This window comes from Histoplasma capsulatum (genome assembly GCF_000150115.1).
Source record: "Histoplasma capsulatum G186AR genomic scaffold supercont2.3, whole genome shotgun sequence".
NCBI classification, from domain to species: domain Eukaryota; kingdom Fungi; phylum Ascomycota; class Eurotiomycetes; order Onygenales; family Ajellomycetaceae; genus Histoplasma; species Histoplasma capsulatum.
In genome coordinates, this window is record NW_025544803.1 from 989,358 (window position 1) to 1,015,345 (window position 25,988).

The window sequence follows — 25,988 nt, forward strand, 5'->3', positions numbered from 1 at the left end:
GAGCAGTCGATAAAGTCGTCAGGGGGATAGTCGAGGGGTTGCTCGACGGATGGTACGATGGGCGATGGATGGATGGATGATGGATTGGACGGATGGTGAGATGGACAGAGACAACAGACGGAGGACGGATGTGGTGGTTCTGATGGACGCTGGCTAACTAGTAGTTGTGGAGCGAGCCTGAGACTTGGAGGCTGAGGACGGAGGACAGGGGAAATCGACCGGACCAGTGGACGCTGGTGCAGGGAACGATCATAAAAACGCCATCAATGGCAAATTGCACAGAGCAGTAGTATATTTATTCAATGCTAGCGGAGGGATAGAGTAGAGCAAAACTGAAAATAACATCTGACAATCGCCCGTGGAGGACAGACAGCCCGAGACAGGAGGCAGAGTACAGTACGTAACGATGTATGATGATGGATGGATGACTGGCTTCAAACGCACTCAGGTACCCGCAGCCAGGGGGAAGAAACCACTCCCAAAAAGTCGCCAGGAGTCAGGGACGGGAGATGGTTGATTTCTACGCAGCAGCAGTAGTTATTATTATTATTAGTTATTGCTTATTTCTATTATTTACTGTCCATCCTGCTTCTGCTGCATGTTCCCCTACATTAACTCCCCGCCCGCTGTCACCACGGCTCCGTCTAAATGGAGACTTAAAGGGGGGGGGTGGGGGGTGGGTTTAGTGATGTACAGCGCACTATACTCTGTAGATGCCAAAAAGAAAAGCAAACCCCCAGACCAGGTGAGAAGCTGCTCCACCTCTGCTAGAATAAGGAGTTAGTTACTCTGTACGATGAAAAGGAACGAACACGAAGGAAACTCACTCATTATTGCCCTTCTTCTTATTTTCCGTTCATCTCTCTGTGATATTTTAAGCTAAGGTTACCGTAACTACGGAGTAACTATGGCATTGTTGTATTATTCAGTTACCAGAGTATTCGATACTCTCTGTACCTGTGCGGATGCATAACTGGGCTCTTTTCGTCCTTTGCCTCTCACGCCCTTCCCCACATTCTGTTGTTATTTTCTTTTTCTTCTCAAGGAAAAAGGAAAAAGAAAGCAAAGAAAAAGAAAAGAAGGATAAGGGAAAAAGCAAAAGGAGCAAAGCCCAAACCAGGAACTACACGGAGGACGGAGGCGTGGAACAAGTCCTTGCACACACTAGAAATTTAAATGGAAATCTCAATACCGCGACCCATATAGCTTTCGAGGTTCCTCACACCCCAGGTTATTAGGTTATGGGGCCTTGATGCCTAGCTTGCCAGCTAAACTTTAGGCATCAAGCCCCTGAACTCGAACCTGACTCTCTGGGGGGTTTGTCAACCGGTATATATCCAACATCCTGTTTAAATTTCTAGCGCATGAAAGGACTCTCTATGTTCCACACGGACAAGCCACGGGCTGGTCTGCTTCTCCTCTCCTCTCTCCCCGCCGCCACATCGATCTCCCCTTCTCCCACGCTCATCAGTCTCCCACACGGGCCACATCCACATGCAGCCCCGGAATTTCTGGATCGCCTGAATAGGCTGTCCTTGGGGGGAGGCCACGGGGAGACAGAAGTGAAAAGTGAAGAGTGAAAGGGCGCAAAAAAAAAAGTTAATGATGGAAAAAAAACCTGATTCCAACCCCCTTTCCCTGTTACACATCATTTTTCATTTTTTTTTTCCCTTTAAACTTTCTTTCCAAGACTTGAGAGTGAGACTCGGACATTGCCTGCCAGTATTATTATTAATTCAAGATCTCACTTCTCAAACTCTCTGTCTCTGACAATTGACGGACCTGCAAAACTTGATAACTGGCACTGACTGACACAAACACGGACATTGACACTGACAACCAACAGGGGCCAAAGAATAATGATGCATGCATAATCTGTACAGCGTGCGCAGCAGGCTGTACCATTCTGCCCTGTCCTTGTTCGGACCATGGACAGCTGCAAGGAACCAGGTCGAAGGAGGGACACTGAGGCAACGGAGGCATTGAGACCGAGGCGGGGAGAAGAAGGGAGGGGTGACTAGTCGCCCCAGGGGCAGGGCCCGGCCTCCTTGGCAGTGATCCATGTTGGAAATATGGCGATGTTTGTGCTAATTCTGATCACCAGACCATGGCAAAAAGAAAAGAAAAGAGAAAAGAGAAAAGAGAAAAGAAAATGGCCAGAAGAGAAAGAAAACAGCAGAATGGGAGAGGATATTCGAAGAAGAAGAAGAAGGACCAAGAAAGGGGGTTTTCAATTTGCAAGACGGTGATGAGCCCAGTCGCCCTTGGGTTTCACGAAGATCCACCTCTCTCTGCTCAGAACATTGAACATTGCTCTCTTACGTAGCGAATACAGAAATGCACCTCCCTGACATGCCACAGGAGCGGGAGCCGGGGGGGCGTCAATTGATCATCCATACTTGCACCTACGATGGCATTATTAGCATCATCACCAAACAAGGTATCAGCACGTCATGGATGACGCTTGATTCAAGGCATGTGTACAGTACATGACTTGGTTGACATAGCTGCCATAGTGTTGAAGATGTGCGAGATCAGGGTGCTGTTTCTGTCGGGCTGCTTGTCATGGATGTATCTGTCTATCTATCTCTTTACCCTAGGCACAGTACAGTACACACTTGACATTCTCACATCATTGACATCTTGGCGACATCGACTGCCAGGAAATAAAAGGTTGAATTTACAATTAAGAAAATATGGCTACTAGTATTCACGATTGGGCTAATAAAATAATTCTAATACTGGTAACAATCCTATCGAGCATGGATAGAAGAAAAACAGTGTAAACCCAATCACAGTTTCTTCTTCACAATCAACAAAGTACCCGTCTGGGTTCCATCCACAACCTCTTTCCCCTTCTCCACACCAGCCTCGTGTAACAGCCGCTCAATATCCCTTCGAAACACCCTCACTATGTCCCGCTCGGTCCCCACCGCATCCGGATGCGCCGTCCGCCACCGCGTCACTGGGCTCGCAGTCCCCATCATCTTTTCCAGCGTATCCATATCGACCGTCACAGGCTTCACCAAAGACTTGCCATCGGCATCGTAATCGGCATCGCTGCCATCCCACACCTTGTGGAGGAGGCTGGCCTCGTCGAACTCCGCAACGGGCCCCGCAGGCGTCGTCGACAGGCTCCAGGGTAACTCCAGGTCGGCGTAGTGTTTGTTGACGCTCAGGTTCCCCGGCGCCATGTACGGCATCAGATGCTCTTCCTCGAACGCATCGATGACTGTCTGGATGGCGGCGCTGTTGGGCACGCTGGCGCTGACGCGGATGCGCGCGCGGACCCAGAGCGCGACGCTGCCGCCAGGCTTCAGCACCTGCGCAGCCCGCGGCCAGAAGCGGCTCATGTCGAACCAATGCGCGGCCGCCGCGGCTGTCAGGAGGTCGACGCTGTTGTCCGCGATGAGCGGAGGGGAGAGCTGGGAGCCGAGGTCTTCGGCGGTGGAGACTTGGAAATTTATGGGTTCGGGCACCGCGGATGATGATGGTGATGATGTGCTGCCGCCGAGAGAACGGGCGGTGCTGATCATCCCTTCTGATTGATCGAGGCCGATGGCATGGGCAAAGTATGGTGCCAGTGCACGCACTGCTGTTCCGGGACCACAGCCGACGTCAACGATCGTGTCAAGCTGCCCGCCAGTGGAGGTGTGATGGTCGATGATGAATTGGAGGAACTCCGGTTCATATCCAAGGCGATTCTGGGCATAAGACAGGCCTTGTCCCTGTGTGTAGGCCCGGAATGTACTCTCCGCCTGGAATTCAGTGTTATTGGACTCTGCGTTGGCCATGGTAGCTAAGCATCCACACGGGGCTTTTTACCCTAGTTGTGGGAAAGTATTGCAAGATGGTATAAATATAGCTGTAGCGGTGTCTTCTGCCGTTCAGGGGACACGAAACTTGATGTGATGCCAATAATGGTCGCAAGTTGCAGGTTGGTTCTGAGCAAATACGAAGTATGTATTTATTTTGCCTAATCGCTCAGCGGGCACAAGTCGTTATACAGCCAATGATCCCTTTTACCCCTCAGCTATGATGAGAATAGCTCTTACACTCTACGTAACGGATTCCCCGCCCAACATCCAAACTGACCACGATGAGGATGGAGTATTTGTAATGATATCTCCACAATGCACTAGGCTTTGGGGATTAAATGATATAAATAGTGTTAAATCCAGGCAGAATCATATGTTTAACTTCATAACTCACCCAGAAGAGAAGAATTTTAATTGCGGGCAGCAGGCAGCAGTTGGCCGTCAAATTAGGCACCAAGGGCCCTTAACTTATGCTGTGAGGATTGGATTTACTCTCTGGTATTGAGATTTCCGTTTAAATTTCTAGTGTGTGCAAGGACTTAATGTTCCGCACTTCCGTATAATGCCTGGTAATTCCACTGATCATCTAAGGGGGAGAGGAGATCAGCGCTCTGTCTAGCGATAATTTTATACGAGATATCCTATTGCGAACGAAAAAGAATCTGCCTTTGATAAAGATTGATCATCCCACTTTTTTTGGTGGTGGATATGGTAGAGCTTTTTTAATCCCCGGATCCGGATCCTGGTTGATAGAGCAGCACTTCCACCGCCTGCTTCCCACTATATGTATGTACAGCACATACAAGCCGTAGATTCACGGGCCAGAGACGACCCTTCTTTCTGCCTCATGGGAATCTCTGCGTCTCACTGGACAAGGCGTGAATATATTCCATTCCCTTCAATGTTATGGCTTGGGGTGTTGATTGTGAAAGAGTTCCGAGACACCATCCTTCAGCGGGTGATAGGGGTTCCCGGGTGAGCCATAGTAAGCTCGCATTTTGTGTATGTAATTCGTTATTCCATATGTATTGAGTGCCACAGATAGTGGCTTTCAAAGCTGAAATTGAAAACAAAAACTTGAATTAAAAACAGTGACCCTGAGGAGTCTATTTGCATATCGTGAAGAATAAGTGGGCATCGTTTTCCTCCCTTAACCACAAAAGTTGGCAAGATCGCATGTGGAGCACAGATAAGCAAAATCCTGGCAGAAAACAAGAGTGGAAAGCGAAGAAAGATGCCGAATAGCCTTTAACCAAGGACATGGGGCACCTGCCAGAAAATGAAGAAGAAGAAACAGAACATCGAGCGTGCATCATCGTCAAACAGTGTAATGCAAAACACCAGTCAGGAAAACAAACCAAAAGTGCAACTACCAAGAGCATGGAAATGAAACCACCCTCGGAAATTTTTGAACAGATATTGCATGTGCGTGTATGCTGGAAAGCAAAGAGAGACTCAAAAGGAGAAGATGGAATGGAAACTGGATGACATGTGTTGAAAATTGAAAATTCAAAATTGAATAACACGTTCGCTCTCCTTGTAAATGCAGTTGGACTTTAGTCAAAATTCGTGAACAAGAAAAGAGTTCAAACAATACCCGCCTTCTTCTCCCTCCACACAAACAATTTCATCGCCGGAATGTGAAAGATTTACCCTCAATTTCATTCTTCGATTTTCGCATCCCTTGAGGCGCATCCATCGCTTTGGCATACGGGTTGAATTGTCGTTTTGGTTTTTGGTTGCCGCGATAAGGCCCGTTAGTATTGTTCCAATTTTCCGCGGTATTTGCATGAAGGACGGACTCAGCGTTGCTGTAGTCAAAGGGTGTGAAGTTAGGAGATTCCTCGGTATCCCCATTGTTACCTCGTTGCCGAGGAGTAGATCCCCCTTTCTGCTTCTTCTGCTTTTTCTCCTGATGCTTCTGTGCTTTGGTTTCCATAGTACTTGAAACCGACGTTGGACTGGACACTGACACGGAGTCGTCCATTTGTAGGAATTTATTGGGCGTTTCCGTGGTCATTGCTATTGTTCTTGCTATTGGTTCAGGTGTGTCGTCGGTTGCTTCCCTTTCCATTGCTGGGCTGATTTTCCTTTTTCCTGGAGCCCCGAATTGTTTAATTGTGAAAATTTCGTTTGCGGTAGTAGCAGTAGGTCTGGGAATGTTCGGCTGTGCTAAAGCGGGTGTCTCTTTAACCAGGTTTTCTGATATTTTCGGCGGTATAGAGGGCAGGGGAAGGGACAGCAGGAATGCCTCCGCTGTGGCTGCCAAAGAGTGCGAAACAGGAATGGGAGGTTGGTGTGACTGTTTAAGGGTGGCGCCCCAAAATTGGGATATGTCTGCTCTAGCGACTAAAACTGATCGGTGGTCTGGTTCACTCTTAGGCGACAATTTGGGTGTACTCGGGTTGGATTCATCTGTCCTTTGTTTTAATGGGAAAAGCACATCTCGGAGCTCTGGTCCGGTTGCTCCAATAATCTTTGCTTGCTTGATAACTTGAACTAGTTCGGAAGCTCGGGCTCTGACCAGAGGAGACACAGGGGAGACGGTTCTCAGTAATGAAACGGGGTCTAAAGGCATCGCATGGGCAATTTTGAATAACGATTGTTTGGAAAGAACATATTGGACCCCTTCATCCTCAGACCGCGCAATTTTATCTCGCCACTGGTGGACGGCCCTGAAGACGGCAAACTGCTCTCGACTGAAGAGAGTGGAATTACGAATAAGCATATCACGCCAGCCGATTCTCCCTTCGCCTGTCTCGGCATTATAAACAGGACGCTCATATCGTTGTAAAGCTTCCTGCTTAGACCTTTCAAGGACATAATCTATCAGGTTGTTTGAAGGAGTCGAATGTTCTATAAGGTCATTCCGGATTTGGTCATAGATATACAGAAGATAGTGGGTATCGGATCGTGCGTAATCAAACATGCCGGGGAGAAGTGGGCGTAGTCTCCAGTCGGCGATCTGATACTTTTTCTCCGCTTGGAAGTTCGCGAATTTTTCCAGAAGGAATTTCAAACTTTTCTTTGGGTAATTCAGGGCCACCGCAGCATGGTATGTGTCAAAGAGACCGACGATGTAAAGACCCAAGTCACGTTGGAGCCATATCACATCCATAGTTGAACCGTGGAGTACTTTCAAGATCTTCGGGTCTGAAAATACCTCATTCAGGACCTGAAGCTCCTCCCGCCATGGCTTCAATGTGTCGACAATCCAATCCTTATCGCGTGTGCTAATTTGCATGAGACATACAAGACCATGGTATGAATGAGCATCATGATGTTCTAAATCAATAGCTATTTCCGTCACTTCTTTGAGCTCTGCAAGCATTGAGTGGATGCCTTCCAGAGTGTCCACAAAAGTGGCGGTGGTGGTCTCAAAAGGTGCCAATTTACCAGGAACGGAGATAGTATATACCGATGAAGGATAGGTGGAGTTGCGTATTTCGGTTTCGTATGGATGCTTGTAGCTAGGATAAATATGACTTGTAAGTAAACTCGTCTCTAGCGTGAGCAAGGGAAAACTTGAAGTGCACTCACGAGGTGATGGTCCCAGTAGGGCTAGTTTCACTCGCGCTGGTCGATAATGGAGTTATCGCATGGGGTTTAGAACGAAGTAATGGTCTGAAAGGGGTACCGTCGTCTTTGTTATTTGGACGAGAATTGAACAAAAGCTGAGGCTTGGGAATCTTGGATGGGCCGAAGTCGTATACGCTGGGGAAATTGGCACTTGCGGTCTTTTTGCCAAGTACGACGCCGCGTTCTGCTTGAGAAGGACTGAGCCTTTTTATGATACCCGTAAATTCGTCCAGACAGGCATCTGCCTTTTCCAACAGCTCGTCAATGACATCCACAATCGCTCTCCAGTTTTCTTCCACGCCATCCTCGTTGTGTAGTTCGGGGATCTGCAAGTCAGATCCCGACGTCGCAACCTTCAAAATGGAATTGGTTAAATTGAGGAGGCGCGCGCTTTCTTCGTCGATGGATGCTGATACATTCTTATCAAACGAACGGAGGAAATTCAGGTCTTCGGAGGATATCTGCGTCGCGGATCTGATCGTCTTGACAAGGGCGGTTTTTGCCTCCTCCTCGTACGAAGCAAAGTCCGCCGCAATTTCCATGAACGCGATTTACTGCAACCAGAGCATTATTTGGATCAAAAAAACAGAAACGAAATCAAAGCAATCAAATGAGAGGACGAACGCGCCGAGTGTTGTAATGATACCAAGGGAATAATCAAGTGGAAAAGTAATGTTGGATGCTTTAAAAAAGCTTGCCGTAGAACAAATTGCTTGGTGGAAGAAAGATAATCCGCAGACTGCTTCCAACTTGCTATTAGTGACAATTCATGATATATTCCCACTGTACTCACCTCTGTTGATCTCAAAAACACCAAGTAACTCTCTCGAACTTTTGTTATCTTTTCCTGGTCTCAAATGTCAGCCTCTCTAGCTCCAGAATGCAACAATATAAAAGAGTATGTGCGGGAGTCGATTCAAATTGCCTTCTCAGGCAACCCATGACAAACCAGAATGCTAACGATCCAACCAAGGAAATACGAAACGTGCTTTCTCAAATGGTACAGCGAAAGTATGAAGCCCCAATCGATGGTTATCAGACTTCAGCGCCACCAATATCTAACGCAAACCTAGAGTATCTGCGCGGTAATACCTCAGACAAAGACTGTGCCAAGGTCTTCGAGGAATACCAGAAATGCCTCTCGGTATGTCACATGCCTCTCCCGCCCAGCGCCATTTCCTTCTTGGACCATGCCGCTGACCAACTCTAGAAAACCCTTAAGGAACGAGGGCTTGATGGCATGGTGAAAGAAGCCCGCAATGGCAGTAAAGAAAGCGACGAGGAGTTTCTGAAGAAGGCTTGTATGCAGCAAAGCCACTGAACTTTCGAGTTTGCACAGAATACTGATTCTTGTGATAGAGTCTGCATCATCTATTCCCTCAATGGGCCCAGCGGTTGACATGCTGATACCACAGGCGACAAAAGCAAGTCATGGACAATAGCCATAAACCTGATACAAACTCCCGGCAGTGAAAGGACGTTGAAGATCGATGCGATGCCAATAGCGCTCGAGACATGGGATATAGAAAACATAGACAACGACATAGGAGGAAAGGAAGTCATCCTTCAAGAGAGCTAAAAGACGAGCCACCGGTATTCCAGAAGAAAACGCGCTTGAGCGCCGTTGGGAAGCAAATAACTTCTTACCTCGATATCTTAATACCACAAGCGACACATGGAATATTCGTCCAGGATGCGCAATGCCTGTTGCAAAATTTCCTTTGCAGCGGGGTTTTCTTCCTCCAACCCGTAGTGCCGGTAATCGTCGATGATGTCCGATATTCGTCTTTTATCTGCTGGAACGCGTCTGCCTGGTTTCAAGCCTTTGTTATATCTTGATTCCAAGTCTTTGGGCGTGGCGGGGGGAAACCTTTTGTTGAATTCGGTTTCGATCTCCCGCCAAGTTAGGTTCGTACCGAGCCGGAGGGTTGCGACGAAGATATCCTCTTCAACTGTCCACTTCCCATGCATCTTATTTCCTTGGTGGATCGTATCAGCTAGCGAGGACAAGAGATAGTTGTGAAACTGTTATATGTGAGAACGTGGTATGAGAAGAGGTCGTCCTTGTGTGTATGAGTGTATGTACGTGTTGACATGTTTATGTTTTTATTCAAAGAATGCCATTCTCACTGGTTTTCACCTCTGGCGCATGGGAAACAACGACAATATCGCCCTGGTGAATCTTTGCCTTGTGTTCCTTTAAACCATTTGCTATCTCAGCCTATGTGAAGTTTTGTTTAATAATGGGATAATTGCTTCTGCATGTACCTTCTTAGAGCCTTTCTTGGATACCATTTTTCTTTGTCGTTTCCCCCCTCCTGACAACGCGAACATTCCTTCGCTTCCCTACTTACCAGCCCCAGCACTCTGAACGTGTAGTATGTCGCTGATGATGACTGGTAGCTCTCCAGCCTTATCGTTGGTAGCCAGCGGCAAATTGCAGCTTGCCTACCACATATATCAAATCCAATGACAACATCAACCATGACGCGCTCGGAGAGCAGGGGAAGAGAGAGACGCAGATAACGCTCAACCCAAGCCAACGAGGAGGATTCATATGCTTATCCCGAAGCTCGTTTGAAGCCAGGAAATCGGTTGGTCATCCATCAAACCTATACACAGCAACTAGCAGTAACTCTACTAGTACAGCCATCCGTGGCCTCTCACAGTTGCGTATTATAGGTTGTTATACGAGTATTGCGACGGTAGAAGATCATTCAACCAAGTGTAATTGATATTGTGATATCAAGTGATGCGTTTCAGAGTTCAATGGGTTGCGAAAGCTTTCAAACGATTTACTAGTACATATTGATGCTATTTCAAACTCATTTTTGCTTCATCTTCGAATTGTAATGATTTTATCGAAATAGCCATATTCTGACTGGATACATACTACCTCCCTTCCATTTACTATTTATTTATTTCTTTTGGGACGGTACATCAGCGTTTACGGAGCCGCTTCCACTCCCACTATATGGCTTACTTTACTCTCTTGTTTCCGCATTAGCTCAACTGATGTCCTTCCGTCGCTGATACATAGAACATCCATTTTGGACTGGGGAGAACACATCTGTATGTAAACTACGGGCATGTGGTTTAAAGAAAAACTCTATAATTCTACAACTAAATATTATTTACTAGTTAATAAGTTAAGTATTAAATAATAATCTAGAACGTTTTAGATAGGACAGACTTCAACCTTAGACATCTTTCCGGCTATAACGAAGGGAGGCAACGAAGGGAGGCATCGAGGGAGGTGGACGAGGAATGGTGACCACCCTAGTTCTTTTCCCATCACCACAATCAAAATCATGACCGATGCCTTCTCCTGTCAAACGGGAATCCATTCGGAATCTTCGGTATGGGAGCCATAACATTGGCCGTCCGGGTTTTCTTCTCCGTCAACCGCGACCAAACTTCTCCTATCCCGACGCGCTGTGCAGGGAGCATGCTATACTGCAAGCTGTACATGTTGCGGCGGTGGATTGGAGGGACAAAGCGACCAGTCACCAGGCAGAGGATGACACTGGGTGAGAGATAGTGCTTACGGAGGCGGTGGCCGAGCTGGAAATATTGGTCGAACATTTGGCGAAGAGAGAGGGGTATGGACTGTTTCAAAAAGGTAGTTAGACGCAAGGGAAGCAAATTATGGGAGAGATACAAACCTGGAGATGGATATACGAGGTGGAGGTAGAGGGCATTTCATCGGTCTTCGACGCAGAGTTTGGCAAAAGAGCTTCTCGGAGTGAGAAATGAATACCGCCTACCCGAAGAAAGTTTAGCAAAAGGTTGGGGGGTACGGACCAGGGGGATGGAGCGTCTCACCTGGTAAACGGCCTGGGTCTTTCACGCGCAGCATCACCGCGAAGAGAGGGAAATGGTTCAAAAAAGCAAGGCAAGTATCCAGCGTTGCCTTGAGGGATATTATAATCATACGGGCAGAAGCAAAGGTAAGATAAAATACAATGATTGTGGGTAGGAGGAAAAAGAGAAGAGTGAACAAAATCGTCCCCAAGAGCAGTTGGTCGAGGTCGTAGTCGCATGAGTCTATCCGGTTACGAAGAACATTTCGCTTTTTGCCGCGGAAAAGGTGGAAGAGGGATATTATGATGGTGAGCTGCCAATTAAAAATCCGGGCGGACGCGATGTAGAACGAATAGATATGAACTGTTAGTATCGACAACAGGTCAGAGAACATGGCCATGGACATGCTTGCACCAGCAAAGCCGGAGCATCCAATCATGTAGATTACATGCTGGAGAAAAGGGCGAAGGCTTGCGAGAGCACCTGGGCAGTGTTAGCAGCATACAAGGGCAAAAATTAATATTTTAAAGTCACCGTTGCAACTTACTAGCCCAATGTTCTATAACCCATAAAAACAAATCACCCATGAAAACAGCAAGTTCATTATTTAGCTTCAAACCTGCAGGCCAGCCCATGAGCCACGATATTGTCCGTTGCAAACCCTCGACCGTCCACCACGTGAGAATCGAGTTGATTTGTGACGCTACCCAGTCGGCGTTATCCATGATGTATGATCCGAGAGCAATCCCAATGATCACATCATTAGCCACTAACCAAAGGCTGTTGTAGAATCTTATATAATCCGGGTGGCTGTTCGTTACACTTTCCCAGTCGTCCTTCCGTTTGCGCAATGTCAGGTATTGGATCGGCCAGTAACAAAATTGTTGCAGCCGTATATCAATCTGCTGAGCTGTAGCTGATATATCCTTCAGTGCAGCCGCGTCTGGGCGAGCACGCCACTCGAGCACACCCAGGACAACCTCCGCCACGACTCGATGGCTGATAAGTACAGCAATAAACCCTTGCGTAATGACCGGATAAATCCACACTAGAAATATGTATGACAAAGCCATGTATAAAAAGTCCCATGCGGTGCTGGCAGATTCAACCACGCGCTCACTGACACTTAGACTGCGTTTGGGTCGCGCTCCAACCAAGCCCACATTTTTAGCAAGAAGTTTCTCCACTTCGAAAGAACAGTTAACCTGGTTGATAATTGCCGGGAGGATCTGTTCCTTTGGTGAAGGAATATGCCTAACCACAGTATGCAATTTCAGCTTCTCGACAAGTTTTCTGGTTTGCGCTTTTGCCTTAACCTCTGCTTGTTCAAAATCGTCCAATACTTCCCCGGTGTTCTCCAAATTAGATGGTTTGTCTTCCAGAATTAAAGATATAGGCCGTAAGGACATATACTGCATGCGCATCGGATGGGGCCTGTTGAATGTGATAATCTGGATGGAAAGTTTGGTCTCAGGCGGGCAAAAGATCCGGGGCACTTTAGAAGAGGGGTTCCAAGCAATATAAAGATGCGAAGGACTAAATGCCGTTGGTAATTCAGTAGGATTCGTTGAGCCTAAAACATGCATTGCATGTTTCCCGCAAAGGGCCATTATCCGAGAAATCGGATGGGGGCTACTGCGGAACAGGATGCCAGTTCGCAGGGCATTGTCGACATTCCGTGACTAAGAGGAAAGCAACTGGTCAAAAACTTGACGCGCATAAAGGAATGACCAGGACGTACTTCAACATGCTCAAATACTGTGAGCACAAAAAGATCAAATTCCGAGTTCCTCCAACCCACGATCACGCCGGGCGATGTGGACTTGGGAATGTCATTTGGCCAAAACACTCGCAGCAAACCATCACTCAGCATCTTATCATTCTCCAATTCTTAGAACGAACCACGGCGACGCAACTGTTCCCGCGCCGATATTCCGTGGCTTACTGCACGCGGATGCTACGGAATTTGTGAGTAGATCGGGCTCTCGTCAACGGAGGGAATGCGCCTAGGGGATTTACCGAGTTGATCTCTCGTGCCACAATGAGATTGATTGGGATAATGAAAAGGAAATAGAAGATGGAAAGGACAGCAAAGCCCTTGGCCGTGCGTGTCTAGAATAAACCGTTTTTCTTTTATGAGCATCTCTATGATTTGATCGAGGAGGATGGAGGCGCACAACTACACCGTGATCCCAGGCAAATATGGCCAGCTCGTACAGCCGGGTAACTAGATCCCACCGCGCGGTGATGTAGCCTGCTACAAATATGCCAAGCGCGAGGACTGAGAAAGGGTGCATTAATTAAAATCTACCGTTCGTGCATGCTTGGGATGAATGTTAAAGAGATGAGGCAATGGACGATAAATAGCCTTTGGTTGGGTCGGTCGCGTGTAATTGTTTTCGGAAATTCGTGAACTCTGAGCAAGATATAGCAGGAACTTGGAAAGACTCAATATTGCAAATTAGTTTAAGGGTATTCAGGGAAGGGTTGGAGCAGAGAAGATCTTTTGGTTTGTCCGCCAGAGTAAGCACAAAGCTTGAAAGACTTACATATCATGTGACTATGTGGTTTGAAAGGGGGAGTGCAAAAGCAGAATATGCTAGAAATTGAATATCAACGACGAAATGCGAGGAAATTATTATAATTTCATTCTATTTGATTACAGCAACACGATAACTCCAATATATGTTGTAACAAATTACCCCGATCCGCAAACGCCAGGCCCAACCCAAAAGCACCACAGCCCAAAGAACTAAGACAATCGCAGCGCGCGAATTATAGCGCTTTTATACCCTTAAATACCTTATTGTTCCGTAGCTTGTCATCTGCTTGTACCAAATCCTGCATTATCTTCTTCTTCTCCTCCATTGTAAGGTTTTCTTTGCCCGCTGCTTCTATCTCGGCTTTCCATTTTAATAGCATTGCCTTTAACAAAGCACTCCCTTCCGCGACTTCTTCTGTGGAGAACCCATCTAAAGTGGCTGATTGTGGTTGAGCATCGATGGTGCTCGAAGTAAAATCTTCTAACTCCTCTGCTTTTTGGCGTGCCATGTTTACAACCTTCTCAGGGAAGCGCACAAGCTCGGCTACATGGATACCAAAGGACTGATCACAAACACCTGGCTCTACCCTGTACAAAAGGGTAACCTCCCGTTTCTTCTTGTCTGTACTGCTGTGCTGTTTTCCCTCTGCCCCATCATTGATAAAGGCTACAACATGGAGGTTCTTCACAGAATTGGGGTATCGCTCTTGAAGAGCCGTCAGTTCATGGAAATGGGTGGCGAATAACGCAAAACATCTGATTTCCGTGACAATATGTTCGGATATTGCCCAAGCGAGACCAAAACCGTCATAAGTGCTCGTCCCGCGACCCAGCTCATCAATGATGATCAAGGACTCTGAGGTCGCTGATTTCAATATATTGGCGGTTTCAAGCATTTCTGCCATGAAGGTTGAGACTCCCTTAAGCTGAGAATCGCTGGCGCCCACGCGAGCAAGGATAGAATCGAAAATGGTAAGTTCAGCTTCGGAACATGGCACAAAACAACCAGTTTGCGCCATGAGGGCAATTACACCTATTTGTCGGATGTATGTGGACTTGCCACCCATATTGGGGCCGGTAATGATGAGGAACGACGATTCGTTGCGTAACAGGGAGACATCGTTCGTAATAAAGGAGATGTCGTCTTGCATTTCCATACATGGATGACGAGCCTCTTTCAAAACTGTATTGCCTGTACCTCGAGGATGGATTTTGGGTCTTACGTATGCCGTAGGTGCATGAACGGAAACATGAGCGAAACTGACGATCACATCTAGATGCGCTAGAACGCTGGCTAGCTGTTCCAGCAACGGGCAGTAGGACGCCGCAACATTTACTACTTCCTGAACTAGACCTGTCTGGGTTCGATTATAGTTTGAAGATAGTTGATCATGTTCTCGCCTGAGAGAGAGCATGGTGGATGTCGTGAAATATACACCGTTCTTCTGTGTGGAGCACTCTTGATATTCTCGCTTATTTCGAATGCAACTCGCCTCCTGAAAATATAAATTAACATACTGAATTCATCAGAGCCGAGAGCACACATTAACTTACATTTCGTGTCAGCCTGAAGCACCAGCCATGAACACGGTGGTTTTCAAGGAACAGCTTTTTATCCGTATCTTGATTCAGGTCCCTCCCCACTATCTTATGCTCTGTGTCCATATCGTGCTTCAGCCGGTCGAGTTTCTTTTTGATGATCCGGAGACTATCATCGAATTCAGGCTTGATAATGAATTCGTGATTATCCAGGGCATCCAAATCCACTGTAGTCTCAACCATCTCCGCAAGTTTGCTAAAGTTATCTGAAATATTGCGTAATTTGGTGGTATACTCTGTCTCCAGAGGACCTTGATATTGCTCATCCATGACATTTTCAAGCGTGTTGATGAACCCGGGTAATCTGATCACAACTTGATACACCCTGACCACATCCTCGAGGTTCGCCATGTCTCGCTGGAATCGCTTCGCGAGTCGATAAAGGTCCGGGATGGATCGTAGATGATCTTCTTGCATAGTTTGCCTAAGCTCCGTATCAACTACAAAAGCTTCCACTAGCTGCTGCCGTTTTTCAATATCCTCATGGTTCATCAGGGGTTGCTTCAACCATTGGGCTAATAATCGACTCCCCACTGGAGTTTTGCAGTGGTTCAACAACCCATACAAACTCATATTTTTTGCGCCATCTCGTGGACCTGGCATTAAATTTAATGCTCGAAGTGCAGCTGCATCCAACTTCATATACTGCGATAAGTCGTGCTGGTATAGTCGATATTGGCCGAAATTTGTTGCATCAGACATGGCGCCTAGGTACTTGATCAAAGCTGCTGCTGCGCCCATCGCTAATTTAAAGTCTGTTTGAGGTAATATCCCAGCAACTCTTTCATCTCTCAACAACCTCGAAAGATCCTGTTCGATATCTTTTGTCCCAAAATCCGCCATAGGACGTTGCGAAATTGCGATCCCGCAATTATCTAAAATAGATCGCAACTTCCCCAGCTCAACATCTTTCTTTTGCGACTCCATCATAATCAAACACTCTTTGACACCCAATTGAATAACTAGGGACTCGAAGTTGGAATAGAGATCGTTATCGACGAACTCACTAACGCCAAGTTCTCGTACGCTTGCATCAGCAAAACACACACCAACCTGTCTTGCCTCAGATGCTTTAGCAGATATTTTGACTGCTAGGATAATGGGCGCGGAATCCATAGCCGGGCCGCTTGCTCCCAATTCTTCCTCAACGTCTTGCAGGTTACCCGGGCTCGCTTGCTTTGCTAGTTTCCAGTTCGTTTTTCCGCCACCCTGCGACACCCATATCTCCACTCTCATGTTCAATCGAAAAAGAGATTCACGTAGAAAGTTCCGAAAAACGGTCGTGGTCATGGTTACAGAAGGTAAGCCACTTGAATCACTGCGCCCGAGGGATTTGAGGACAGACGTGGTTTTGTAGACTGTCCGAGCGATGTACTCAGCATCGGGGCCATGAGCAGTGAAAAAATCGCCGCGATCGAAGATGCGGATTGTAGAGGAGTCGTCTTTGGCTGGAAGCGATCGAAAGAATCGTATGAACCCCCCCTCGTCATCCAGCTAATAGATATCGCAGCGTTAGATTGCAGTTTTCCAGGGTCCATTAAAGAGAATCAAGATATGAGATGAGAATTGAGGGAATTATATTACCTTCAGTTCCTGTCGTGAAGCCATTATAGCATCAATATACAGATATTCCTTGCTGCCTATGGATCGATTGAGGTCAATATACAAGGGCTATTGCATTGTGAGCGGGGACCGTCTCTCTTGGAAATACTGTTGACGCAGTTAACATGTGGGTACACGTTCATATCTTGACGCGCGCAACTTAATGATCCGCGACTGCCCATCACATGACCACGCGATTACTGCCTCTGCTACCAGTATGGCGCTGGTGGTGATGAAGCTCTTTTGCCCCAGTGGCCTCAGGTTATGAGGCCCGTTGTTAGCGCGAAAAATTCCGCAACAAAGGTGTGCCAACATGCTACAGGTTCGAATCAGAGATTATCCATATAAATAGTCCTTCTTACAGTGTATGTGGCATTCTCGCGTTGAGCGCGTTTTTGATCATCATATCGAATACATAGATGGAATCAATATAATATTAATATCTTGTACAGCCACCTTCTACCTCTATAATTGCCTGACAGTGAGCCAGGCATCTCTGCAATAAGCTCCTGTAGCTGCTCCCTTGTTATAAAGTCCCAGGCATTTCTAACCGTCTCTTGTGCATTATAAGAAAGATTTCCTCATCCCCATGTTTCTCCTGTATCCACTGCTTCACAAGATTCCATACAGCTTCAATTGGGTTCAGATCAGGAGAATATGATGATCAATCTATGGAGGTGATTAACTGAGTATTGTAGTCATATTATAACCAACCTTATTGATTGGTCCTCAATCCTCTTCTCAGAATAGACAGGGTTCCTTTGTAATGCCATTAAAAGATTCTCAGAACATCCACCCTCTTTTTCTCTGAATCTTATTCATTAAACAGATAGAATTCAGTGTTTCTTCTGCCTTGTGAGTCACCCAGGTTCTTGGATAGCAGCCAGATTTAATTCAGATCTCATCAGTTCAAAGAATGACTGACTCCAGCGACGAGTTAGCATCGCCGGTCACGTGACCACGCGCGCCCATGAAAGTTCTCCCCTTGCAGTTCCACCCCCACAATCGCGTAACCCCCAGCGCTCTTCCACACCACGCTCCACCAGAGCACGATCTCTGATATTCTTCCATTCCAATCCTTCTTCAATAAGAACCCTCTTGTACGACCTTCATCTTCTGATTCCTTTTCCTTTTTTTCCTTAATCGATTCGTGATCTGTAATTAGGATAGTGCTTAGTCCGTTAAGTTGGCAGTACGCCTGTTGCAGATAGCATAGGCCGTACAAGCGGTACAAACGGTACGAACGGTACGATCCGCAACCAAGGTAGTGCCTGGTTAACCGGTCGTACGCCCGTTACAACCACTGCTCAAGAATCCAATATTGATGATCCAATGTCCACTGAAATAGCTTGGACTCATATGAATAGAGGAGGCTTGTGTAGAGCTATTCTATGAGAATAACCACTTCTCTGTAATCCTCACCCCGGGACAATTCTCATTGATCTCAAGATGAAGAACAACAATGAGTTCTTTATATGACATTTGATGATTGACTTTGGAAGCTGTAATGAGCTGTTCAATTTCATCCAACTGTTCATCACTGAGTTGACTAGAACAATCAGCATATCTTTTAGAAGTGGCTACTTCGAGTTCACAGATGTATTGAGCTCCTTGAAATATTATTTCAAAATGATTGAATATTTTCTCATAGATTCATCTAAGACTGTGAAGAAGAAGAATATCTCAATGTTGATCATGAGTTAATTGCTTTGTAGAAGGTATAATAGGAGCTTCTGGGGATGCAGAAGCTTCAAGAGCAGCAAGTGAATCCATATTGACAATAGAATGAGTATAGACATCACATATGAAGGAAATAATAAGAAGGAGAAGCTGAATCTTCTCTTTGTATGTTGTTGGCATCCTTATTGCTCACGAGAATGCCACATGACCACACCTATTTAAGCAGTGCTTACTCCGTACAATGAACCAACCTTCGGGATATTTGAGGACGGCACCCCCTCCTCCCCGCCAGAATATGGTCAGCAGGGCACTAAAATATCAGGGTGGCACCAACAGAATAAAGGGAGTATACCAGCGTATTAATGCAGTCTTTGTGGGGTGGGTACAATGATTACTCTGGGTCTTCGGACAAGGAACGGTTAAGGGCCTAGTTCCGGTGAGGGCCTCCTCTACCAGCATGGCGCTGGTGGTGATCGAGCTCTTTTGTCTCAGTGGCCTAACAGATTACATGGGAGCCTTGGCTTCCTAGTACGGACTAGCGTTCCGCATATACAGCCACTCATATGTCCAACAGATTTTTAGGTTGACACTAACAAAAATTAAACTTCTGCCAAGACTTCCTGTCGGCAACTTTGATCTACTCAGTATGTCCACGAATATTACTAGTATCGTTTCACCATGCAATGGGAGTGTTTAGCTCTCTACAATTGCATCCAGTTTACTCCGTAGAGAGTACAAATTGCTGAGACCTTATATATTCTCATACTCAGAAGGGAGCACAGAGCGTCGAGCACAGCGTTCTGTCTAGAGAATGTAGATGCGAAGAATAATTAATTCTAGGGCTTTTTTGATTGATGGGTTGAGGCCGAGAGGCCAAAAGCGGAATCAATTACGGAATTCGTATAGTTTTCGTCGGCAGACAAGAGGGTCTCAAACCTTGTCTAGCCCTTCAATGACTGCGTCATCTGAATGAGACGGAGTTTCGTAACCCTCCAGTCCTCCTTTTCAAGAACAGCGCTGCCCCTTCATTCTCTCTGATAAAACGCAAGGAAAATGCATGCGGAGTCGATCCTCCATTCGGAGTAAACACACTACACAACAACTCCCTAACCTCGCAATGCCTATCGAACCATCATCCGAAGAAGGGCAAACTGCCGGAATCGCCGGCTCAAGCTCTAGCTCGCTGGTGACAACCACAGTGCTGATTATCGGGGCTGGTAAGTGTTAAATCAATGGCAAACATTTCAACGGTCCAAAGATATGAGCTGTACTGATAAAGTAATCCAATAGGGTCTACGGGATTAGCATTGGCCCAAGGTCTGAAGCAGGTGAGTCTCTTTGTCAATCATACCATATCATTCATATTGATTTCCCTTTGGTCGACTCTTTTTGATGACTGTCACCTTTTTCCATTCAACTGCTTGAGTTTGTGATCAATCCTAACCCCAGCGTGCGAAAACACTTCCGAGATAGGCCAATATATCCTGCATTGTGGTCGAGAGGGATGGGCGTCTCGATGCGAGATCGCGGGATTGGAACATGGGCATGCACTGGGGAGGGACAGCATTGAAGTCTCTCGTCAGCGGTGAAATATGGAGTCGTCTCCAATCTGTCCAAGTTGACCCTAGCCAACCGACAGCTGAAAGTGATGATCTGAAGTTTGTTAATGGCGAGTCTGGAGAACTCATCGCTGCCATTCATGCCCAGAAATTCTATCGACTGCGGCGCAGTAAGCTGCGCGCCCTCCTCGCCGAAGAGCTCGATATTCGATATAACAAGTCCTTCGAAAATATTGCCTTCTCCTCGGGTGATAGCCTGGCAGTTGTGCATTTCAATGACGGCTCTTCGATCGCTGCAAAGCTAGTTGTCGGGGCTGACGGTTCTAGGTCAAGCGTGCGACAGCTCTTGCTTGGGCCCGATCAGGCCGCCATTCGACGTCTTCCATATTGTGCAACATTTATCCACTCAAGATTCACCCGCGAACAGGCACTGTTCTTGCGCTCATTCCACCCGCTGTACATAGCCGCCATCCATCCTGGTGGCTTGTTCTCGTTCCTCGGAATGCAAGACGCTGCTGATCCAGAGAGACCTGAAACATGGACGTTCTTCTTCTACATATCATGGTACTCCAGCCTGGATGAGCAAGACAAAACGGCAAACTGGACGGATGCCCAGCGCAGCGAACAAGTCAAAGAATTATCTCGGACGTTCACGGACCCATTCAAGAGCGCATTTGAGTGGGCCAGTGCTGATTGCAAGGTGTGGTATTTCGGCCTGCATGATTTCGACCCGGGAGCGGAGGGACATCGCTGGGGCAACCTTGGTGGCCGCGTCACCCTTGCTGGCGATTCCGCTCACACGATGACTTACCAACGTGGGCAAGGGCTAAACCACTCCTTAACTGATGCGGCTGAATTGTGCGAGGCGATCAAGAATTTCACTTCCAAAAAGTCCACGCAGGGAGCGGCGATATCCTCGTACGAGGAAGCCATGATTCGACGGGCTGGTGGCGAAGTACGCCTTTCAACAACGAACACGGAGATGTTGCATGACTGGCAAAAGGTGCTGCAATCGCCTCTCATGAAAACTGGGATGAGACAAACAAATAAAGCAGCTGGCACGAGTTGATGTTCACGGGTAGTGGGCGGGTCGACTGCTAGTTTTCTTGATGTACAAATATGTAGTACATGTTGGCCCGGATCTCTCTTTTCATATGTGTCCAGTTATAGTCATTCTCGAGTACCGGCCAGTGAATATTAACAGATATATGTCATTTCGAATCAACAATACAAGACTGTCATTGAATGTATAATTTTGAATTCGACCGTCCTAGAAGTAGGCTTGACGCTATTACGAGGGACCTGGCTTCAACAAAAAAATTGCCCAGTCTCTCCAGCTCCAGCATCGTTGTGTCCTGGGAACTGGCTCGTATGATAAAGACGTCTTTAAGCTCCCACAGAGTGATGGAAGACCCATCGTTGTTCCAATCCCATCAAGTTTCGTGCCGGAGGCACATCTCCTCCCACATGCACATTGTGTTCGTCCATCCGTCTCACTCGCCAATGGTCAACGCTATTCCCCGAAAGATCACGGAATAAACCACTTTCTTTTCGTCAAGTCCTAAGATACTTCTGGCCCTACACCTGCAAGATAGGGACGTGGTCAGTAAAGGCATATATGTTTAGCTCATACACATGTAGACGTAAAGGGCAATAAGAAACCCTGGCGAAAAAGGGACAACGAAACAATGAATGAGAAAGAAGAAGTAAAAGAAGCGCACCGCTCCAAAATAGTCCGACTGGTTTCGGGATAAATTTCGGGATATATTTATCGTCTCCTAAGAATCAGTTCCAGAAGCCAATTCATCAAGTACTACCCAGGCCCAACCTGCTTGGCCGCAGAGAGTTTATTGTGGCGGATGTAAAGCTTGTGAAAACAGAATTTTCTGCCACCCCCTGAAAAGTAGTAGCAAAACACTGCAAAAATAATCAAAATATCCACATATCTCTAGAATCATTCAAATATCATCCAATTCATTCAAATATGCATCTTTATCATCAAATACACACCTTTATCATCAAATCTATCAATATATCTCACAACACCCACTGTTCTACTGTCTTGCAAGCTTATAAAAGAACTTCAACTACTCTGTATCTTTATCTGCTCAAATCATCTGTTCTGAATATTCTGAATAATAATAAAAATTCAACTGATGATGAAAAGGAGAAGAAGAAGAAGAAGAAGAAGAAGAAGAAGATACAATCAGAAAATTCTTGATTTCTGTAAATATTTATCTCTGAATCTGAGATCTTATTCAGACTGTATGAACAGATGATTATCAATGAAATAAAGAAGTCTATAAAGATTAAATTATGAAATATCATAACAAATGATATGACTGTCAGCTTCTATTATATTCAATATACTGTAAAAAAAATAGCTGAAGAGTATATTATAAAACAGAATTATAAAAAGATAGAAGTTGCAAATTGTATAGCAGTTATCTTATCAAATAAATATAAATCTTCAATCAAAATCATTCTTGAGAAGAAGATAGATTGAAGAGAGATTATCATTTTTTTAAAAAAGTTATATAAAAAGAAGATGAGTGGATTTAGACTGGCTGTGTGACCGTGCATGGAACTGGGACTAAAATTTTCCTCAGTCCCATTATCAAATATTTTAGTCCTGGTCTCATATAGTGTTTTGTAAATTAGTCACTTTACACTGTTTATATTATAGCTCTGATCTTATTTCACTGTTTATAAAAAATATTAAGTTCTGAATACTGTTCTTATCTTTATTTCTGAGTCACAGTCTCATTTGATTCCATTTTACAATACAGTATCAAATGAGACTGTGACTTACTCATAATTACATAATCCACATGTTATTACATCAGATGATGTCTAATTATGCTGTGAGTGTTACTAAATATCATTATCTTTTTTAAAGTCAACAACAGAAATACCATTATATGTCTGTAGACATATTAAAAATTTAAAAAAAAAAACAAAACAAATATCTGAGAATATTAATGAAAAAAAACAAAAACCTCCTGCAAAAAAAAAATAAAAAACAAATAAAAAATACAAAAAAAATGAAAAATATAAACAAATAAAACAAAATTTATTTCATCAGTCTATAGTTGTCAAAAAATTTACTTCTCAATTCTTGAGCAATTTCCACAATCAATCTAGTATCTCTCACAGTGAGAGTCATCTATCCACAATGAATCATGGCCTTAAGACCATCTGTGAAATAATTAGTGAGATATTGTTATATTTGTTTTCACATGATATTATACACTCAAAAAGTGTGATCAAGATTGTCTCTGCAGTGACTTGAAGAGTATCAAGAGCAGAACACTGAAAGCAATACTGATCTTCATCAATCTCTCAGACAAAACATACAAATGTAATCTTGAAGAAAATGAGATCTTCTGACTTCTGATAGTAACAGATCTCACAGATAGCCTCTAATCTCATATCAGTATCTAGTATTATCAAAAAGTGTTACTTTGATAATTTCATACTCTGCTTATTCACTTTTTTCATACAAGAGTGAGGGTTGTACATCTCTCACACAGCACAGTGAGCATTGAAATGCTGCTTATGATGATGAGCTCAGACTGCTTTTCACTCTGCCATTTACTATTCATATGCTGTCTTGTGGGCAGCAGCAGTTGTTGGCATAACCCTCTGATAAGAGATACTCTTATCATGAGTCATTTTTTCACTTGGGGGGGGGGGAAGGTATTGGGTGTGGGGAATGAATATATAGATTTCAGAGGAGAAAGGACAGAGACTTATAGTGCTGAATTTACTAGATAGAATCAAATAATTAATCAATATTCATTAGTGAGAAAACATTGAGATATTTATATTGCTTTTAATAGTTAATATACTGATGCAGAATTATAATAAATTGAAGAGGAAAGAGAGAAAGAATCAAGAAAAAAAAAACATCTGTAGATATTAATCTGAGAGATTGCATTTGCAAATAATCTCTACAGCAATACAGAAGTATTTCATTTGCATCAAACTATAATATAATCTGTATAGCAACTGCATATATACAATATCAACAAGCATCTCATCTGCATTGAGTCATAATATAATCTGTATAGCAACTGTATGCATACAATATCAACAAGCATCTCATCTGTATCAAGTCATAATATAATCTGCATGGCAACTGCATGCACATAATATTAATAAGCAGCACAAAAATGCAAACAGTGTTGCTATAAGATATGTAATTTTCTATAATATATAGCTGTAGATTTTTTTTTCTTCTTGAATTCTTTGATATATCTCTATTCTTCCCATCATATTTCTGTGCAGATATTGTCTTGTAAAAAGTGTATATTTTTTTCCAAACAAATCTCCACCATTACAATCAGAATGCATTTTTCTTTCCCTCTCTTCACTGAAAACATGTCTGTTTCTTTCTTCAAGAAACATTTGATGGCTCTGTATACCATCAAGGCACACAAGTGCCATCATCATCTTGAAGAAGAAGAGAAAGAAGTCTTCAAGTATGAAGAGACTGACTGTAAGACATATTATATTGTCTTGAAAAAACTCTGCAATGAAGTAGATTGATAATAATCTTGAGTAATGCTTCTGCTGAATTTTAGCTAATAGTATGAAAGAATTGATGCTGATGGCTCAATATATAAGAAGTTGAAGAAGAAAGTAGTGGAGTTGCTGATGCAGCAGTACTGAGATCAGAAGCATTTATGAAAATGATTTGAGACTAAGATGAAGAAAAAAAGAGCTGAAAAAATGATGACTGTAAAAAAGCACTGTCAGAAGGAGATTGAAAATATGTTTATTTATGAGACAAAAAAGCTTAAACTGATAGATTATATTTTGAATATATTCATTGATAACATTTTTTGATAACAGCTCTGTGATCTAATTGATTAGCAGACTTCTGAAGAAAATCAGAGAATTGAGATCTTGTTTAGATTTTATATACACTCAATGATTCAAGATATTGAGAAGACAGTATTGTTTTCTGAGCACACTAATCTGCTTGCTGCAGAGATAGAACTCAAGACAGCAGATCAGAAAATGCATAACTTTGAAGTGCAAATAAATCTGATAGAAAGAGAAAAGAGTTCTCTCTCATCTGAGAAGATAGCAAAGAAGAGTTTTGAGGTGATTGTTTTCTCTGATAAGAAGGAGAAGAAGAAGGAGGAGAAGAAAGAGCAGAATTGAATTGTGAAGAATAAAGAGAAGTAGAAAAAGAAGAAGAAGCAGAACAAGAAAAAAGAGAAGAAGAAAGAGAAATAATGAAAGAAAATTTTTTTTTACAGAGTTTTTTAATACTTTTGTTAAATTAATTATATTATTATAATGATCAAAGATTTGAAATTTTATTTGATATTTCACTTTATGAAAATTCTTTATTGTGAGAATATATCATTGTAGAGACATTACACTCATGATATATATATATATATATACTTATAATTCTTGTACATTATTTGATGTCATATGTATGACTTTATATATAATATCTGTAAACAACAAAAGATGATATATTTATACTATAGAATTATAATAGATAAACTTTTCAGTGTCTATAAAATTTAATAATTTTTTTAATATTTTAGTAATTGTTATTTTATATTTTGTTGCATTGTATTGTATTCATTATTGATTATAAATATATTTGACTAGTCTTCTAATCAATTAGAGTAGATTATTGAAAAAGAAGTAGTAAAAATCTCAACAGATTTTCTAATGTTATTATTCTAACAATTTATTTTACTCATATTTTTCTATCATTTATATCATCATAACAATTTCATTCATCACTGAATCAAGAAATTCATCATCTTCTTTAAT

At 44.0% G+C, this 25,988-nt stretch overlaps 8 protein-coding genes across 8 annotated transcripts; 2 read left to right on the plus strand and 6 right to left on the minus strand.

Annotated features, from left to right (window-relative positions):
* Window positions 1-2,792: 2,792 nt before the first annotated feature.
* On the minus strand, window positions 2,793-3,794 carry HCBG_02488 (methyltransferase; the record flags this gene model as incomplete). Its single annotated transcript, XM_045429537.1, has 1 exon — window positions 2,793-3,794. One exon carries the CDS (start codon window positions 3,792-3,794, stop codon window positions 2,793-2,795), a length of 1,002 nt encoding a protein of 333 aa, XP_045289432.1.
* A 1,651-nt stretch (window positions 3,795-5,445) lies between these two features.
* HCBG_02489 (exosome complex exonuclease RRP6) lies at window positions 5,446-7,939 on the minus strand (the record flags this gene model as incomplete). Its single annotated transcript, XM_045429538.1, has 2 exons — window positions 5,446-7,288; window positions 7,359-7,939. The coding sequence occupies 2 exons, from the start codon at window positions 7,937-7,939 to the stop codon at window positions 5,446-5,448; spliced, it is 2,424 nt and encodes an 807-aa protein (XP_045289433.1).
* A 398-nt stretch (window positions 7,940-8,337) lies between these two features.
* On the plus strand, window positions 8,338-9,712 carry HCBG_02490 (uncharacterized protein; the record flags this gene model as incomplete). The annotated part of the gene is made up of 3 exons (XM_045429539.1): window positions 8,338-8,541; window positions 8,608-8,698; window positions 8,813-9,712. 3 exons carry the CDS (start codon window positions 8,338-8,340, stop codon window positions 8,974-8,976), a joined length of 459 nt encoding a protein of 152 aa, XP_045289434.1.
* Window positions 9,054-9,883, minus strand: HCBG_02491 (uncharacterized protein; the record flags this gene model as incomplete). Its single annotated transcript, XM_045429540.1, has 3 exons — window positions 9,054-9,422; window positions 9,538-9,618; window positions 9,752-9,883. 3 exons carry the CDS (start codon window positions 9,881-9,883, stop codon window positions 9,054-9,056), a joined length of 582 nt encoding a protein of 193 aa, XP_045289435.1.
* Window positions 9,884-10,706: 823 nt separating this feature from the next.
* On the minus strand, window positions 10,707-13,498 carry HCBG_02492 (N-acetylglucosaminyl transferase component Gpi1; the record flags this gene model as incomplete). The annotated part of the gene is made up of 6 exons (XM_045429541.1): window positions 10,707-11,006; window positions 11,063-11,160; window positions 11,223-11,684; window positions 11,749-12,737; window positions 13,147-13,313; window positions 13,379-13,498. 6 exons carry the CDS (start codon window positions 13,496-13,498, stop codon window positions 10,707-10,709), a joined length of 2,136 nt encoding a protein of 711 aa, XP_045289436.1.
* Window positions 13,499-13,841: 343 nt separating this feature from the next.
* On the minus strand, window positions 13,842-16,950 carry HCBG_02493 (DNA mismatch repair protein msh-2; the record flags this gene model as incomplete). The annotated part of the gene is made up of 3 exons (XM_045429542.1): window positions 13,842-15,239; window positions 15,298-16,836; window positions 16,927-16,950. 3 exons carry the CDS (start codon window positions 16,948-16,950, stop codon window positions 13,977-13,979), a joined length of 2,826 nt encoding a protein of 941 aa, XP_045289437.1.
* A 931-nt stretch (window positions 16,951-17,881) lies between these two features.
* Window positions 17,882-19,083, minus strand: HCBG_02494 (uncharacterized protein; the record flags this gene model as incomplete). Its single annotated transcript, XM_045429543.1, has 3 exons — window positions 17,882-18,082; window positions 18,367-18,493; window positions 18,977-19,083. The coding sequence occupies 3 exons, from the start codon at window positions 19,081-19,083 to the stop codon at window positions 17,882-17,884; spliced, it is 435 nt and encodes a 144-aa protein (XP_045289438.1).
* Window positions 19,084-19,741: 658 nt separating this feature from the next.
* HCBG_02495 (uncharacterized protein) lies at window positions 19,742-21,252 on the plus strand (the record flags this gene model as incomplete). Its single annotated transcript, XM_045429544.1, has 3 exons — window positions 19,742-19,841; window positions 19,915-19,952; window positions 20,098-21,252. The coding sequence occupies 3 exons, from the start codon at window positions 19,742-19,744 to the stop codon at window positions 21,250-21,252; spliced, it is 1,293 nt and encodes a 430-aa protein (XP_045289439.1).
* Between the last annotated feature and the right edge of the window lie 4,736 nt (window positions 21,253-25,988).